Source organism: Ascaphus truei, chromosome 1, assembly GCF_040206685.1.
Source record: "Ascaphus truei isolate aAscTru1 chromosome 1, aAscTru1.hap1, whole genome shotgun sequence".
Lineage (NCBI taxonomy): Eukaryota > Metazoa > Chordata > Amphibia > Anura > Ascaphidae > Ascaphus > Ascaphus truei.
The window spans coordinates 114753117-114771271 of NC_134483.1; the positions used below are offsets into that span (position 1 = coordinate 114753117).

Here is an 18155-nt window from a genome sequence, read left to right on the forward strand (position 1 = left end):
CAGTTTATATAGTACTATATATATATATATATATATATATATATATATATATATATATATATATATATACACACATATATACATATATATACACACATATATACATATATATATATATATATACACATATATACATATATATATACACATATATACATATATATATATATATACACACTCACACACTCACACTCACACTCACTCAGTGTGTGTGTGTGTGTGTGTGTGTGTGTGTATATATATTATTATACATTCTGAGATGTTATAGAAACGAACACACAACTGATTAAAGGACAAAATTACAATGGCCAAGCAAGGCAAAGGTAAGTAATAATTTACACATAATCCTGCTGTACACGTACAAGAAAGATGTTTGCAGTTACTTAGGTGTTTTAATAATTGCATGTGACTAATATGCATATGCAATTCTTACATCAATTAACACACCCAAATGCAATGTTTTGCTGCAAAGTCAATGGCAGCTTCTCTAAACTTAACAACTGGCTCCTGGTGGACCATTACTGAACAGACGATTACAACATAAATATTTATAACACAATTAATTATGAGTGTTAACATTTCCAAAACTTCACGTGTACAAGAACATAGTTGAAAGTTTGGAAACAACACAGTCTTCAGCATACATACAATAGTAATTAGATAATCTGAAGTCAACAAAACAAGGCCAAAGACATATTTTCTGAATTATAACATTTATTTTTTTTGTTCCTTTTGCGAGCGAGTAACAGGCCTGCTTGTTGTCTCTTGAATTTTCCTTTTTCTTTTGCCACCAACTTTAGGCACAACAGAGCCACTTTGAGTGGCCTCTGGCACTTCACGGGCAGGGCTTGTGGCCAGTGACTGTTCACCTACGGGGCTTGTGGCCAGTGACTCACCTACGGGGCTTGTGGCCAGTGACTCACCTACAGGGCTTGTGGCCAGTGACTCACCTACAGGGCTTGTGGGCAGTGATTCACCTACAGGGCTTTTGGGCAGCGATTCACCTACAGGGCTTTTGGGCAGCGATTCACCTACAGGGCTTTTGGGCAGCGACTCACCTACAGGGCTTTTGGGTAGTGACTGTTCACGGACAGGGCTTGTGCCCAGTGACACATGTGAGCAAGTTGGTAGACACTGCACAAGTGATGGTTGGTCTGTTTCATGTGTGTCTTGTTTTGTTTTTGTCGCCTCCTTTGTAGGTGTCTGCTGCTGAATTTGTACAGATGGCAGCGGTAGGATGTCATCAGGAACCTGCACAGCAATGTCTGCTACTTGACCGGTAACATTTGGGCCTGGTGAATGAATATCAGATGAATGTGGTGAAAACTGACCTGCATGAACAGATCCTGGCTGGGAGGTGTTGAATTGTGGAACATTAGTCATTCTCCAGTAATTAGCTTGTGTTTGCTGAACAACTAATGCTTCGAATGAGGTGTTGATTTTTTGCAACTGTTTAGGCACTTCAATGAAGACTCTGTGGAGATGTGCCAATTGTGATACTGTTTCTTCCTGCAGTCCAATCATCCTTTCCAGCACTGTCATCATGTCTGAATGGCGACGATTTTCTGCGTCCACTATTTTTCCCTCTGAAGCTACAATTGCATCGTATGTGGAAGTTGATGGACGATTTGGCGGTACAACAGTTTCTATTGGCACCTCTTCATGGTCACATGATTGTATTTCAGTCTCTTCTGTGGCGTCATCCTCATCATACTCATCATCCTCATCACCATGATGTTCTAAAAAGAAATGTACACATTATTAAATGGCATGTTAATGTATGCTGTGTTACTATGTAATTGTACTGTGTCCTAAGTAACACCTAACATGTTAGCATACGTTTTATAACCTCATTAAAAACTACCTTGACTTACGAATAATGTTTGGACTCAGTATGAAATATGAATGAATGAAAAGTTGCTCTAAACTCAGAAGTCCTACATGATAATTAACATCACTAACACAATACATGTTGCCTTACACTTAATTTTCACTGACACTAAGTAATCCTATTTAAAGAAGATGTGCAAAACAAATAATGCACATGACAACATAACATATAGAAGAGCACATATTATATGGCCAGCAAATGATACACTCACCTTCTAGTAGTGTTGAGCTGGCTGACCCAGGTGAAGACACTTGTTCCATCTCAGGTGACACATGTCCTCCAGGGGCAACTATATATAACAATAACATAAGTTTTACATTTACATGTGTAAATATTGAACAAACACTTATTGTATGTTCTGTATTTATGATTAACTAACAACATCAGTTCCTTAACCGAAAATGTGTGTGAAAGTGAACATAAATAGTTGTAATAACACTGTACATGCCTGTGTACTTAGAATTTTTGAGTTCCCTAACATACAACATACTATGTTTCTGCAGTAATGCGTGAGGATAAATAGATTAAATGAGTACATAAAAATCATATGTTGTGTAGTGATATCAGTATCATAATGTACATAACTATCATGAGATGACCATTCACAATGGTTATCATGAAGGTGGTCATATTGCAAAAAGTGTTGTTTTTGGTAGAGGATATGTGTGGTACATTAATCGAAGATGTGGCACACCTGAATGTGGCTGTGACTCAACAAGACAACACATGCAGTGTGTGATAATGTGTCTTTCATAGTAGTTCAACTATAGATATGAGTGAACTAATGTGTGACGTACGCTTTGATAAGTAATGAGTTGTTGGGGCATTTAGTAGCTAGAGTTAAGCTTTCAAATGAGTGTGATTAACTTCAGTTGTGCTATTCAGGTTGTAAGAAAGGTATTCCCTTCCCCAAAAAGCCTAATCAGCCACACCTTTCAATGACTTGAAACAGGTGCAAATGGTGTGAACTAAGTTGACCGTGAAATGAGGCTGTAATTAGTGTGTGTGCTGAACCCCACCCCCTCTGTTGAAGTGTATGCTGTGATGAGATATTAATTGCAGCTGCTTTAACACAATGGTAGATGAGCTAAGTAGTCATCTGCAGTGTTTAAGTTATGAAAACAATGACATAACATATGATACGTGTGCCTCATTATGCTGTCTGTATATGACATAAAGCAAAAATGGACCTTTTCATAAGCAACTATAGATGTGTTAGTGCCAGTGATGTTTGTAGGCCGTTACATGCAATTTCTTTGATGCATGCTTAAAATAGGCAGTAATGTCATGTTTGTCGGAGTAAAATCAATAAAATACACAATAATATGATACATATTTCTGTTCTGTACCTGTAGCTACTAATAATTTCTCATGAACATGTGTTACACATGTGTACTACCCTGTTGTTCCCCATCTTCGCCCACCATCAATTGCTTCCACTGCAGCTATGCATTTTGGGAATTCACATGTAAATGAGCACGCAATGGCACGTGCTATATTAGTTACTGCTTTTAGTAGGACTACTACATATATGTCTATTTTGAGATATATATATACAGAATCAGACATATACATATATAGATGCAGGTATGCTTATATTGTGAAGACAGTATAAAAAGCAGTGTAAATATGCAAAATAACTGTAAGCAACGACACGCCTAGTACAGTAATATTTATCACCTGCTGGAAATTGTGACGGATAAATTCCAATGTCACGGTCACCAGCCAAGCCTTCCACGACGACGGTAAGTAATTTTGGCCGAAGCAGCTCCTCCAATGGAGTCAATATGAGACGTTGTGGTGTGGGCCCACCTCCAGTGCCAGTAGCATGCACGCGTTGGTCTTGTATTTTCTTTTTCAATTTGGACCTAATATCATCAAATCTTTTCCGACAATGATACTTGTCCCTGACACTATTCCCACAGGCATTGACACCAATGACTATTGTGTCCCACATTTCTTTTTTGCTTGCTGCACTTGTCCGCCCTTGAAAAACATATAAAAGATATGAGGTAAATTAATAATAATATAAGCACCAGTTTCCTACACTGCTAGCTGTTCCAAGAGATAGCAAACATGCTGTTTTATGTGTAATATGTGCAGCACATGAGCATTCACTACTAAACCTATACATGTAAGCAAGGTTGCATTCATATTGTATGCAGTTCTGGCAAATTGACCGCCTGTGTTTATTTGTCCTTGTAAGGCATGATAAAAAGCTGTGTTTCCACACTAATGAACATAGAAAGATATTGTGTACCCATATTTGCATATGAACAAAACTCAGATGACCTAGGATCACATGTATTTGAATAATAAATGTAAAGTTACACTTACCTACTAAATGTCCATAGAGACTGTCATAGTGCTCCAGAATGCCAGTGACAAGAGCCCTATTTTCCTGGTCATTGAAGCGAGGATTACGTGGCTTCTCCACACGTTTTTTCCGAGCAGGTTTAGGGTCAGAGCTTGGCTGGTGCTGACTGGACTCTCCTTCTTCCAATGGAAGAGCCTCCAAAAGCTGGCCACCAGCAAGCACGCCACCACCAGACACCCCATCAGCAACTGCGCCACCAGCAGCACTCCCAGCACCAGCACTCCCACTCCTAGCACCAGCACTCACACTCCTAGCACCAGCACTCACACTCCTAGCACCAGCACTCCCAGCACCAGCACTCCCACTCACAGCAACAGCACTCCCACTCCCAGCACCAGCACTCCCACTCACAGCAACAGCACTCCCACTCCCAACAACAGCACTCCCACTCCCAACAACAGCACTCCCACTCCCAGCAACACCACTCGCAGCACCAGCACTCCCACTCCCAACAACAGCACTCCCACTCCCAGCAACACCACTCGGTGCACCAGCAACATCACTCCCCTGAACAGAACGTTCACTCCGACGCGTACTCGCACGAGTAGCACTCCCACTCCCACCAGCATCACTCTTCCCACGCTTTGCGGGCATACTTCCAGCACTCACAAAAAACAGACAAGAAATGTACAGGCAATCACACGACCCACTTCCACATATAAAACAAGACAAAGATGTAAACAAAACAACAAAGGACAAAGCTCACCCAATACACAACAAGTCTCTCAGTCAATATGCAAATCTTCAATCGTCCAGCTCTGTGCGTCTCTCTCTCTCTCTCACTCCCAACAACACAGAGAATGATTAGCAGTACACGTTGCCTTTAAATATGGCGCGCAATCAAAAACATGCTTGTTTCGCCTGATTCAGCAAGATTTGTGATTGTGCAACCTAACAGCACCCCGCCACGCACGCCGATACACCTGTGTGTGATCGGCTCATCATCGTGAGAGTGGGCGGATTTGTTTTCTGGTTGATTTTGAATGTATTCGGCACTTACTGCATACGGAGGGGGAAAAACGCCAATAACATGACTAATCGATAAGCTTGCCGATTTCACATAATCGTCGCTTACTGCATGAGGCCCTATGTCATCTAAATCCTAGCTATGTTTGGTACCTAAAATCTTTAGATTCACTCTTGACCATATCTGTTTATTACAAATGGTCACTTCACTCCATATACAGCATGCTGTCTATCCTTATCTCTAAATAATATTGTTAATAATATATTTTTAAATAATAATATATTTTATGATCTTCTAATTTGATTGCCATTGCTAATTGTTTTTATATGTTTTATGTTTCTATATATATGTAGTTTCACTGTTTTCTACTTGTTTATGTATTCTTCATGTATTTTATGGTGTTGCTGATATCATGTCGCAATTTATATTTAGATCACTGCGCCTGACCGGGACTTTATTCAGGTGCTCGCACCTTTAAAATTTTTCCTATAAATAACCGGACACACAGGGACTACTTTATTCAATTTAACCCCTGATGAAGGAAGCCGTTGCTTCTGAAACGCGTTGGGTGGTCCCCGTTATCCCCCGTTGCCGTCAGCTGCCCTATTCCATTGCCAGCCCAGCCGTGCAGTTCTGTGACACACAGCACTTTTGAATCTGCCGCCATTTGGATGATACGCGACCGCGAGGAGCAGGAGATTTTGCGGTGCCGTCAATACTGTGACGGGCGCTTCTGCGCATGCCCGGACTGCTTCACATCAAGACAGTGATCTCCTGCCCCTGTTCCCGCGTGGAGGGACGCTTTCTCCATTTCTACACCATCAGCACGCGGCGATTCCTGAAATCCATCTGTAAGCTGTGCCGGTCAGAGAACCAGTCACTGTGAGAGGGGATACTCTCTTTAAATATCCACTGCGGTTTTATATTCTGGCTTCGGTAAGCGGGCAATTCGGACGGATATCGATTGGGTCCTTTAATTGTGCTTAATTGTTGTACATGTTTTTATAATATATTAAATTCATCATTTTTAGTCCATTGTGTGTTCCAGCTACACTATTATTCGAATATTTGCTAATTGTATATCTTAATATTTGCTAATTCTTGTCTGTTTGTTTGTTTGTTTGTTTGTTTGTTGGTATTTGTCTTTCACATGTTTTATCAGTATTACACTATGTATTTCTTTTTCTTATTTCATGTTTGATCAACGTTGGCCGAGATCACCCATCAATTCCATCCGGTTGTATATTTATATTTTCATTGTATTTGTATATTTATACGATCATTTATTGTAGATTGTGTTTAGCGCCATTGATACTATTCCAGTGACAAAAACAATATATATTACAGTACAATATTAATTTTCAACTGGTATCAGTTGGTTGGAGGTTAGTGGCCCCTCCTTCATGAGTTTAAGCTCACCCCATACCTCACTTTTTAAGTAGCAGATTTTTCCAGGTACCTGTGCAGGACAGATCTATTCAGGCCATTCTCCCTCCACTGCAGAGTTAAATGAGAATTGTCACAGGTAGTGTTAGGACCTGCATACCGGTTATGCCATGAAGTGGCTGCAGGCTTATAATGCTTTGGCCAAAGGGTTTCACTAAATTACCCTTACTCATGAGAATACTAATATTGAAGTATTTAACTATGTATTTTGCCACATTGGATGTAGCATTGGGTATTTTGTGTCTGTTGTTTTACCAAAATATGAACAGAATTTATTATAAACAAAAAGTAAAAAAGACATTTTAAAATTGCGAGACCCTTAAAGAACCTCTAGCAAAAACTTCAACTATTGCATCCAAAACCCCTAACTGCATAAGTGTGTTTAACGTCTGCAGAGTGAAGGTAACAAATAATGTATTCACCCATAGATGGACAAAATAGAGGAAATTCCTCTATACACTGGAGTCCTGACCCACTGGTCCATAATAGCTAGGTATAATAACAATTGTAATGCATTGATGGAATAAGAACTGCCATGAAACACGTGAAACACACCACTAATAGAACCTGTGCCTAGACCATCAGGGGAACCGATGAAAAAGCACTAGGTACATATGAATGACAAAGTCCAGCCCTAATCACAAATGTCCAGAAAAATCTACTATAATGTTGATAATGGGGGGGGGGGGGAAGAGGGGAGGGGGGGACTAATGATGATAGAAATACATCCCTAGAGACTGGGAAAGTCTCTTACAAAAGTATCGTGAAAGAAAAAGGATGCGTTGCCAGGACATTTTTCTCACCTCTTCACCGCTGCTGTTGCTGCTTTTCAGAACTTTGCGCTGAGTATCATCCTTTATCTTTCATGATACTTTTGGGCCTTTCCCTCTCTCTAGGGAGATATTTATATCATTAGTCCCCCCATTATCTACAGTCTAGTAGATTTTTCTGGATATTTGTGATTAGGGCTGGACTATGGAGCTATGAGCGCTATGGGGGCAGAAGGAGCTATGGGGCGAGAAGAAGCTATGGTGGGGAGAACGAGCTATGGTGGGGAGAAGGAGCTATGAGGAGAAGGAGGTAAGGGGGGAGAATGAGCTATGGTGGGGAGAAGGAGCTATGAGGAGAAGGAGCTAAGGGAGAGAGAAGGAGCAATGAGGAGAATGAGCGATGGTTGGAAGAAGGAGCTATGGGGGGAGAAGGAAATGTGGGGGGAAAAGAGGCCATGGGGAGAAGAAGAGGCTTTTTGAAGGAGAAATAGGTAATGTAGTAAAATAGGATGGGCCTGGTGAGATAGGCATGGGCTTGGGGGGAAGTAGATATGGGCCTGGGGGGAGTGTGTATGGGCCTGGTGGGGGAGAGTAGGCACAGTCCGGGAGGTGGAAAGTAGGTTGAGAGCTGGGGACGGGGGCAGAGTGGTTGGGGGGGAGTAGGTAAGTGGCTTCGGGGGGGAGTAGGGCCTTGGAGGGGGAGAGGACTAGGTATGGGACCTGGGGAGGAGGAGAGGCAATGGGGAGCAGAATATGTATGGGCATGAGGAGGGAGAGAGCAGTAGGTATGGGCCTGGGGAAGGGGAGCGGAGTAGGTATGGGCCTGAGCAGGGGGAGTGGAGACGGCATGGGCCTGGGGGAATGGGAGAGGATTAGCTATGGGCCTGGGGAGAGGAGTAGGCATAGGACCTGGGAAAGGGGGTGAGGAGTAGGTATGTGACCTGGGGAGTGGTAGAGGAGTAGGTATAGGATCTAGTGACGGGGAGAGGAGCAGGTATGGACATGGGGAGGGAAGAGCAGTAGGTGAGGGCCTGGGGAGCGGGAGAGGAGTAGTATAGGCCTTGAGAGGGGGAGAGGAGAAGGTATGGGCTTGAGGAAGGGTAGAGGAGTAGGTATAGGGCCTGGGAATGAGTAGATGAGTAGGCATAAAGCCTGGGGAGAGGGGAGGAGTAGGTATAGAACCGGGGGAGAGGAGTCCAAACTGGGGAAAGGGAGGGCCAGAACACAGGGGGAAGTCCAGAGGAGGGGACAAGACCATGTGGGTCTACAGTACCTGCAGAGAAGGGCCCTACCTGAAAAAAGATGGTGGGCCCAGCTGAAAAAAGAGATGGGCCCACCTAGGAACTGAGGGGAGAGATGGACCCACCAAGTGGCTTGCATTTCAGGATGTTTTGTCCAACTTCCTGTCTAGGCCAGCCAGGCCCCACAGAGCAACCAGGTCCAGGAAATGTGTCCTCGCTGTCATCCCTGTCAGTGGCCGTGCAAGCAGGACCAAGACAGAAGCAGCTTAGGAAAGCAGGAAAGAGAAGCTGCAAGAGAGAGAGCATCCACCTTTTCTCACTCTTGTCCAGTTATATGACTTACTATTTAAATGAACTTTAGAAGATTCCACTTGTTCCATGTTTCCAATTGTATTGCATCCTCTTCAGTCCAGAACGTTCTTTACTGAGTGACAGGCTATGTAGGGTTCACCTCCCCTTGGCCTCAGGAATAGTTCAATACAATAGGGGGCTATACACTAAGCAGTGATAAGTCGTTTTCAGAGCGCAAAGTGCTTTTAGAACGTGAAGTTCCGCTGAGCGCTATGCACTAAGCCGCGCAAACAGGCACTTTGCGCTCTAAAGAAAAAATAAAAGTGGCGCTAGTCATATTAATGAGGTGCAATAAATAAAGTCCCGCAGCTGGTGTCCCAGGAGGTAATTCAAACTCCTCCTTATATAAGATTCGTAGAAAATAAAGTTGTCCTCCAGCGCGTGGTCTTATTGCTCTTTTCTTCCTTATGTAGAAAAAAGACAACAACAAAAAACACCACACACAAGTGGTATAATAGGTGTCGACAATCAGTATCTTAATCTATAGAGAAGTAGAGAACTTGACACTTGCCTGTGTATTTGTTCCCGTAGTGCATACTCCTCTATTTTCCTTCTGCTGTTACCTTAAAAAGTGTTGAGAGGCATAGCATAATACTGTTTATTACAAAAATAAGGGAGGTGAGATAAAAATACACTTACAAACGACCAACCACATGGATTGTGGTGGTTTCTATTGCTGCAAGTGTCCTTTAAAAACTTCCTTGCTGGAGCTGCTTTTCGGTCACTTTTTCTCAACTTCTGACTTGCCTGTCTGGGTCCACGGGGATGGGAGGTTTTCTCAGATTCGAGCACAGTCTGTTGTGCCTCTCCGTGTGCAGAGCTCCCTGCTGTTTGTCAGTGTTGGTTAGCTGATCCACAGACTCCACAGGTATGGTGGCTCCAAAAGACCAAAAAGGGAATGTCCACATCAAACAAGTTTTGCCTGGTTTGGCTTCATCATTGATCAGGGCTTCATTTTCCTTTAAGATGACGTCACGAAATCCAAGATGGCCGGCGTCACATGGTATTTCAGCCAATCAGAGTGTGGAATTGGTTCCCAAAATCTGATTGGCTGAAATACCATGTGACGCCGGCTTCGTGACGTCATCTTAAAGGCAAATGAAGCACAGCCCTTTTGATTGGCTGGCATCATTCCCTTTAAGTGAAGTCATGTCAAAAAAAAAATTAAAGTCGGAACATGGTTTGAACAGCCAATCAGGTGGCTGTTAACCATTTTGAGGCTAAATGTGACGTCACAAGCTATATTTAAGGCCGTGACGCCTCATTTGAGCCCAAGAAGCCGACGAGACAGCATCGGCTGGGATTTAACATGGGGTATTTTGGATTGACAGATGAAGAACGAAGATAAAGAAGAACAAAAATGGTTACAGATGAAGATAGAAGAAGGTGATTAAAGAAAGAAAAAAGAAGATTGGGGTACCTGAGCCGGATCTTCATGGCGGATGGCATCGGATGCTGTTGGAGGCCTTCAAGGTACGTGAGCTTCCTGTTACCCCGGGAGTCGGAGGGCCACCGCTTCTAATGGTAAGTAATATATAGAATGTTAGTAAATGGGTTTTTTTTTACAGGTTTTTTCATTGGATGTGATTGTTGATTTTTTGGGGGAGGCACATTGACTGATAATATATTAATCTGTACGTTAATCACGTTAGGGTACAGATTAATACATTATTATTACAATATTTGGGGGAATTTGTGGCTTGGTATTGCTGTTGGTTTTTTTAATGTCAGTTTCTTATGTGGCTGTAATTGTTTGTATTTTTCCTGCTTAATGTAATAAAATGTTTGCGATTGGTGTTCGTTTGTAGTTAATGTTGTATTATGTTGGCTAATGCGTTTTATGGTTCTTTCAGAGATTGTTTGAATGTATTTCTTTGTCTTTTAATGTTACATTCATTAATGTTGTTGTAATTAATTGGTTTGATTGGTTAGTGTTACTATTCATTTTGAGTGGGTTTAGGAATTAATTGGTTTAATTGGTTAATTGTTTAATTAAATAATTGTTGATGTTGTTACTGCTTGTATTGATTGGATTAGCTGGCTACTGTTATTGACTTTATTTAGGTATGCTAATGCAGTGTTTAATAATGGGCAAATAATCTATTATCCATATCTGGATAATAGTTATTTTGCACATTATTGTACTGTATGTGTTAGGGAGGAGGGCGGGAGGAGGGTCGTGTATTTATGTTTGTTAATTCTTTTTTAAATATACATTTTAATTATAGTGTAGATGTGCAGGGGGTCTCCGGAGCTGACCCGCGTTGGTTTAAGGTTCGAGGACCCCCTACTTCAGGAGATACAGGCCCCGTTATGGGGTGCCGGTATCCCCTGCACTTTCAAGCGTCCGCGTCACGTGACCGGGACATTGAAATTCTGCAGGGGATACTGGCACCCCATAACGGGGGCTGTATCTCCTGAAGTAGGGGGTCCTCGGACCTGAAACCAATGCGGTTCAGGTCGGGAGACCCCCTGCTCATGTACACTATAATTAAAATGTATTTATTTATTGTACGATCGCCTGTAACAGCCTTGCATGGAGATGGCAAATCTCCATGCAAATGTTACAAGCGGCTTTTTTTTCAATCAGCTAGCGTACGGGAACTTTAAGTGCGATAGCAGGGGGGAAATACATTGCACGCACGATAAGCCAGTTTTGGGCACGTCCGATAAAAAATGGGCTGCGGGCCTTAGTGAATCGCGCAGCCGGCTTCATTTTTTATCGGACGTGCTAATTTTTTTCAGGCCAGCGCGAAAGCTTGGAGCTTAGTGCATAGCCCCCTATGTGTGTTACCTTGTCCATGTTCATTTTTTAAAGAAAACCACATATAAATGTTAATAGGTCATAACTTAGCACAGGTGCAATTGTTTATGCTAGTAGATACAGTACCAATCAAAATGTACTCATTTATAATGTTTCATATTGCACTTAAGATATTTTTTATTTAAGTGTATTTTGAAATGTATTTTTCGAGACATTTGTTGTATTGTCATCTTTTAGTTATGTATCTTTATTTTGCCTAGTAATTTACTAAAATATAAAATTACTCCAGTAAACTTCTTAAAGGTCATCAACAATATATTCCAGGCTTCAAACCATCAGCAACCATCTAATATCAAAAAGTATGATACTACCCTGACAAATTCCACTGACATAGCAAACGCATTCAATTATTTTTTTGTGGGGTGTGCTTCTTCCTAATAATCCAATACCAAAGTATGTGGAAACAGCTTCAGGCGAGGAGAAACCTGCTTGTGCAGCCAACACAACACAGAAAAACAATTTCTTTAAAGTGCAGGTCTCCTCAAAGACACATATACAAAGTAGAGATCTACTCACAAGTTCATAATGAATTTATCCATTTAATGCGACAGCCAAGAACAGTGGAATAACAATGTTTCAGGTCCCATATAGACCTTTCATATGGGACCTGAAACTTTGTCATTCCACTGTTCTTGGCTGTTATGAACTTGAGAGAAGAGTTCTAACTTGGTTTCTCTTTCTTTGAGGAAAGAACTTTGTACTTTGAAGAAATTGTTTCTCTTCCCAATAATAAAATGCAACCTGAACTAGAAACATGAAGCTCAACCTGGAAGAACACCTATAGCCCTAACTGCTACCAACAGTGCTCACAATTTTCAATTTTTCCGAGTATCTGAAGAGGAGATTACACAAGCACTAATCAAACTAAAACTAAGCAGTCAATTTGGATTGACCTACTGCAATGAAAGTTCCTTTGACTCTGTGCTCCTGCCATTGCCATAGCGCTTGCTTACCTAATCAACTTAATTATGTCTACAGGCCATATCACAAAAACCCGAAAAACTGCCAGAGTTGTCCCAATCTTCAAAAGTTGGGACAAAAACACTATCTCAACCTACAGGCTAATTTGTCTTCTCCCAATACTATCCAAATTTATGGAAAAAATGTGCCCACTTCCAATTAAGTGATTATTATACCGAGACAAATTTCCTTAGCCAATTTCAATCTGGATTTTACCCAAAACATTCCACGGTAACTACCCTCCTAGAAGTTTGAAATTAGATCCAGTGTGGAATGGAGCTGGGCCAAGTTACTTGTGCAATATTCCTATATTTTGCAAAGGGGTTTGATGTTGATCAAATTATATTGTTAAACAAGCTCCAATGCTCTGAATTAGGGGAACACGCTTTAAACTCTTTTCACTCTTACCTATCAGATAGATCCCAATATGTGGCTCTCGGGCTCTAACTTCAACCCTCTGGACGTCACCTGCGGTGTCCAGCAAAAATCTGTTCTGGGGCCCCTACTCTTTTCAGTCTTCATTAAAGATCTACCTACAGTTTGTAAGGGAGTGCTTATAATGCACTACCACATGCGGATGACATAATCTTATATGCACAAAGCCCTAGCCTCTCTGACCTTGGACATATACTTCAATCAGATTTCTCAAGACTAGAAAATTGGATTTTACAAAACAAACTGTTTTAAACATGGGCAAGACTGTAACGATGGTATTTGGGACTATGGCTATATTTCTAAAGCTACCAATGATAGAGCTACAGATCAGAACCAACTCTACCACTATTCTAATCCCCATAACTCATTTTAAATATCTGGGCAAATGGTTTGACTCCCATGTAACATTTGGGTTGCACATTGATACTCTGACATCCAACCCAATGCCAAACTTGGTGTACTTTATAGGAACAAATCCTCTATAAGCTAGTTGGTCAGAAAGTGCATTGCACAACAGATGCTAATGCGAATTATAGATTATGGGACATAGCATATGGTACAGCACCCCAAACTCACCTTGGCAAATTACACACCCTCTGCAACTCAATATTCGGCTTTGCCCTACAATGTAACTACTACACACATCACTGCAAAATGCTCAAATAACTACGTTGGCTATCCATTGAGTCTAGGCACAAGGTCATCTTTCCTGTTTTGCATTCGAATATTTTCTAGGCAAGCTCCCTGTCAATTATTGACTATGGAGACATAGTATATGGCTCGGCTCCTCAAACCCACCTTAGCAAACTTGACACCCTCTACAATTCAATTTGTCGTTTTGTTCTCCAATGCAACTACAACACACATCACTGCGAAATACTCAAAGAACTAGATTGGTCATCATTAGAGTCTAGGCGCAAAGTTCACCTTTCCTGTCTCACCCTCAAATACTTTCTGGGCAAGCTACCCAGCTACCTGAACAAGCTCCTCACCCCTACCACATGCAGCACCTATCACCTGAGATCAGACTCCAAAAGACTATTCATGGTCCCAAGGCTCAACAAAGTATCCGGACGTTCCTCCTACTCCTTCCGTGCACCCCAAAACTGGAACAACCTACCAGAGACTCTCATATCCACCACCAGCTTAAGTTCTTTCAAATCTAAGGCTGTCTCACACTTTAATCTGGTCTGTAACTGTTTCATACGCTCATAATATATATTTTCTTTAACTGTGCATGCAATGTCTTGTATATAATGTATACCCTGTTCATTTATGTAACTGTACTTGTAACCATGTAGTATTTGTTTTACTCTGTGCTTGAAAACGAGAGGTAACTCTCAATGTATTACTTCCTGGTAAAATATTTTATAAATAAATAATATGAACAATCTCCTCACCCCTACCACACGCAGCACTTATCACCTGAGATCTGACTCCAAAAGACTGTTCACAGTCTCAAGGTTCAACAAGCAGTCCGTCCACTCCTCCTTCTCTTACCGTGCACCCCACAACTGGAACATTCTACCTCAGACTCTCAAAGCCGCCAGCAGCCCAAGATCTTTCAAGACTAAAGCTGTTTTACATTTTAATCTAGTGTGTAACCGTTATACTGTATACACATATAAAATATATTATTTTTAGCTGTTTATATCTGTAACATTTAACATGTCTATCTTCATGCCTTTAAATATAATACCTACATATACAGTATACATATTAATAGATAGATATATACATGTTCATGTCTTTAAATATAAATGTGTAACCCTGTTCATTTAATGTAACCTTGTATTGTTATCATAACTGTATCCAGGACATACTTGAAAATAAGAGGTAACTTTCAATTTATTATTCCTGGTAAAACATTTTTATAAATAAATAAATATATATTTTAAAAACTCTCCTTTCTCAATTTTGCCATCAGTCCATTTTTAAACTATCCCGAAATATTACAATTGTCAAATTCATTCACGTTAAAAAAAAAAAAAAAAAAAAGATTGTCTTCATTTCTATTTACTTTCTAAAACCTTGGTCTCTTATGATCTTTATGATCTTTACAAATTTGACGAATTAGTGAAGTATTTCTACTGTATTTCTCACCTTTTTAAAAGAACTGAATGCGTTTCGGGCCGTGTGCCCTTTCTCAAGGTGTATACACCTTGAGAAAGGGCACACGGCCCGAAACGCGTTGGTGTGGTTTTTTTTGTTGCTCTCTGGGGATATGTTTGATTTTCTTATGGAATAAACCCCTTTAAAGTACTTGTGAGCCTCCCCCTGGTTTTTGGCAGTGCGCTGCCTTTTTCCTTGCTATAAATATCAACTGTATTTATTTATTTATTTATAAAATATTTTACTAGGAAGTAATACATTGAGAGCTACCTCTCATTTTAAAGTATGTCCTGGGAAAAGAGTTAAGACAAATAATACATGGTTACAAATACAGTTACATAAATGAACAGGGTATACATTATATACAAGACATTGCATGCACAGTTAAAGAAAATATATATTATGTACCTACATTTATATTTAGCGTACCTACACAACAAAAGAACAGTCATAATCACAAACAATGCAGTAATAATTACAAAAATAAATCACATTATCTAAACCATGTTTCGAAACTGCTCTTAAATGTTCTTTTAACGGTGTTGATCAAAAAAAGAGATTTTGATCAGAAAGGCAACCCTCTATATACAGCACTCTAATCCTATATAATGTATTAATGGACATAAAGGATTGTCCAGCAGATAGTACTGTCAGAATCACCTTAGAAGTCAAAAACAATTTTTTTTTATTACGTCTCAATTGACCTTAAAAACACAGATGCAGTATTAAAAATCCCCATATAAATGTGGCTATAATGGATATTAATGTATATTCAGGTAAGTATTATAGATCAAACTATTTAATTAGTAATATCCAATCGTCCAGAGTTATAAGTATACAGTGAAAAAGCTGCAGAGAGGGCTTGTATTGTATCAGAGACAGCTGCCCATGTCTATGTAATAAATCAGCACACAATGTTAGAACAGATGCTATCTTGGAGCCCCTTTAGTAAGGGTGTTTCTAGCCTTAAATTAGCTCTCATGTATATGTAACCAGAGATCCAATGATACGCATCTATATAGATATTTAGGACGTTATATATACTCAGTTGTATTACAGAGTGTTGTATAATATAATTGTCTGCTCAATAACCATAAACATGTAACAGTAGAGTAGTTTTTGTTTCATATATATAGAGCCAAACCACCTTGCCGGTTGGTGGTGTGTGTTAATCACTAGCAGTATATGTTACCACTGATTTCGCAAAGGACACAGCCGTGATGTACACACTACCGGAGTATATATACCATCTCTACTTAGCTCATAACATAGATATTACGGTATTACGATAAACAGGTAAGGATTTGAGCCAGCGCATAAAGCCACAGATGTACTCAGAGTCTGCAGCGATCAGTATTAGGTAATGCAGATAGTAAATAAGCCGCTACACGATACAAGCCTGCTCGTCTGCTGATGTCTGGATGCTGCCACTAGATGTGACGTCACCGCCGTGACGTACTAGGTTCCCCTCATGTGTTTCACACGCTTCATCAGGGGGAGGAGGGATGATTAACAATCCTTTATGTCCATTAATACATTATATAGGATTAGAGTGCTGTATATAGAGGGTTGCCTTTCTGATCAAAATCTCTTTTTTTGATCAACACCGTTAATATCATATTAACTTTGAGCACCAGCCATATATTTCCATTTCATTGATATTTATTTTGGTGACTGCGGTTTCAGTTACATATTCTTAAATGTTCTACCCAATATATTTCACGTTGTAGTAACTGCTCTTAAATGTTCTACCCAATATATTTCACGTTGTCACTGCCTAAAATCTGGATTAACCTTTTTATTTAATCTCTTATTCAGAATATGTTTAATCAACTGATCTTGACTGAACACCAGAATTGCAATGCCTTCAGATGCTGTTTACTCATATGCTGGTCTTGCAGCGTCAAAGAGATGGCAATAAAAGTTATACCTTAATTTTCCTGCTTGACTTTCTAGGGACTTTTCTTGTCATTGTTCCGCATGTATGCATATCCTCGCTTTGGGAAGCCAAGTACGCTTCAACAGAGACCAGAGATGATGGCATGAGAGAGAAATACATGTGTAAATTTCGGACAACGGAGATAACATTGACTAAAAGTCTGATACTGTCTCATATCGAGATGAGCTTGAATTTATAATTACATTTTTTATTGCAATTTCTTTCAAGCTGCAAGACCTCTGTATGATGAGCCAACATTTGAGGCCATTGTAATGCCTATGTCTGGTTAAAACTGCTGATTTAACGTCTTCTCAATAAGAGATGGTGCCCGATCTCTTTTTAGGGGGTTTCAGTGCTACTTATATCTGTTTTGTGTGAAGACCCTGTTTAATCTCATCAGAGTACTATATACAGAGATATTAATATAGCTAGTGTAGGAGGATTATCTATATAGAGGGATACATCATTTATTTTCTAAATGCTTAGGCTAAAAAATAATCAGCTATACAGTACATTGAATTAGTAATCTCACTCTGAGGAAGGTTGCACATGGATTATTTTATTAAAAAATAAACCTTAGGCTTGATAGTGTATGTTCTATATCTATAGGCTCATCAAGAGTTCTGAATAAGACACAAAGGCCTAGATTCAGTACAGAACAATAATGTAAATGTCACCAATGGTCAAACAAATGAGTATTAATTGCCAGTAGGAACAGAAGAAGAAATATATGCCTCTCAGGGTATATTATTGTATAGTCGGATTACCTTAGTCCTACAGAGTCCTTTAGCATTACTGGTTGAGTACACAGCAATCATTTATTTGTATCATGAATTGAAAAT

The 18155-nt window shown here is 40.2% G+C and overlaps 1 protein-coding gene across 1 annotated transcript in view; it reads right to left on the bottom strand.

Annotated features, from left to right (window-relative positions):
• Positions 1–1004: 1004 nt before the first annotated feature.
• LOC142487075 (uncharacterized) overlaps positions 1005–18155 on the bottom strand; it is a 24498-nt gene continuing 7347 nt past the window's right edge. Inside the window, exons 2-5 of the mRNA XM_075585807.1 lie at positions 3572–3877; positions 2103–2180; positions 1059–1739; positions 1005–1012 (exon numbers count right to left, since the gene is read on the bottom strand). Coding sequence (XP_075441922.1) covers positions 1005–1012; positions 1059–1739; positions 2103–2180; positions 3572–3877 — 1073 coding nt within the window. The remainder of the gene's footprint in view (positions 1013–1058; positions 1740–2102; positions 2181–3571; positions 3878–18155) is intronic.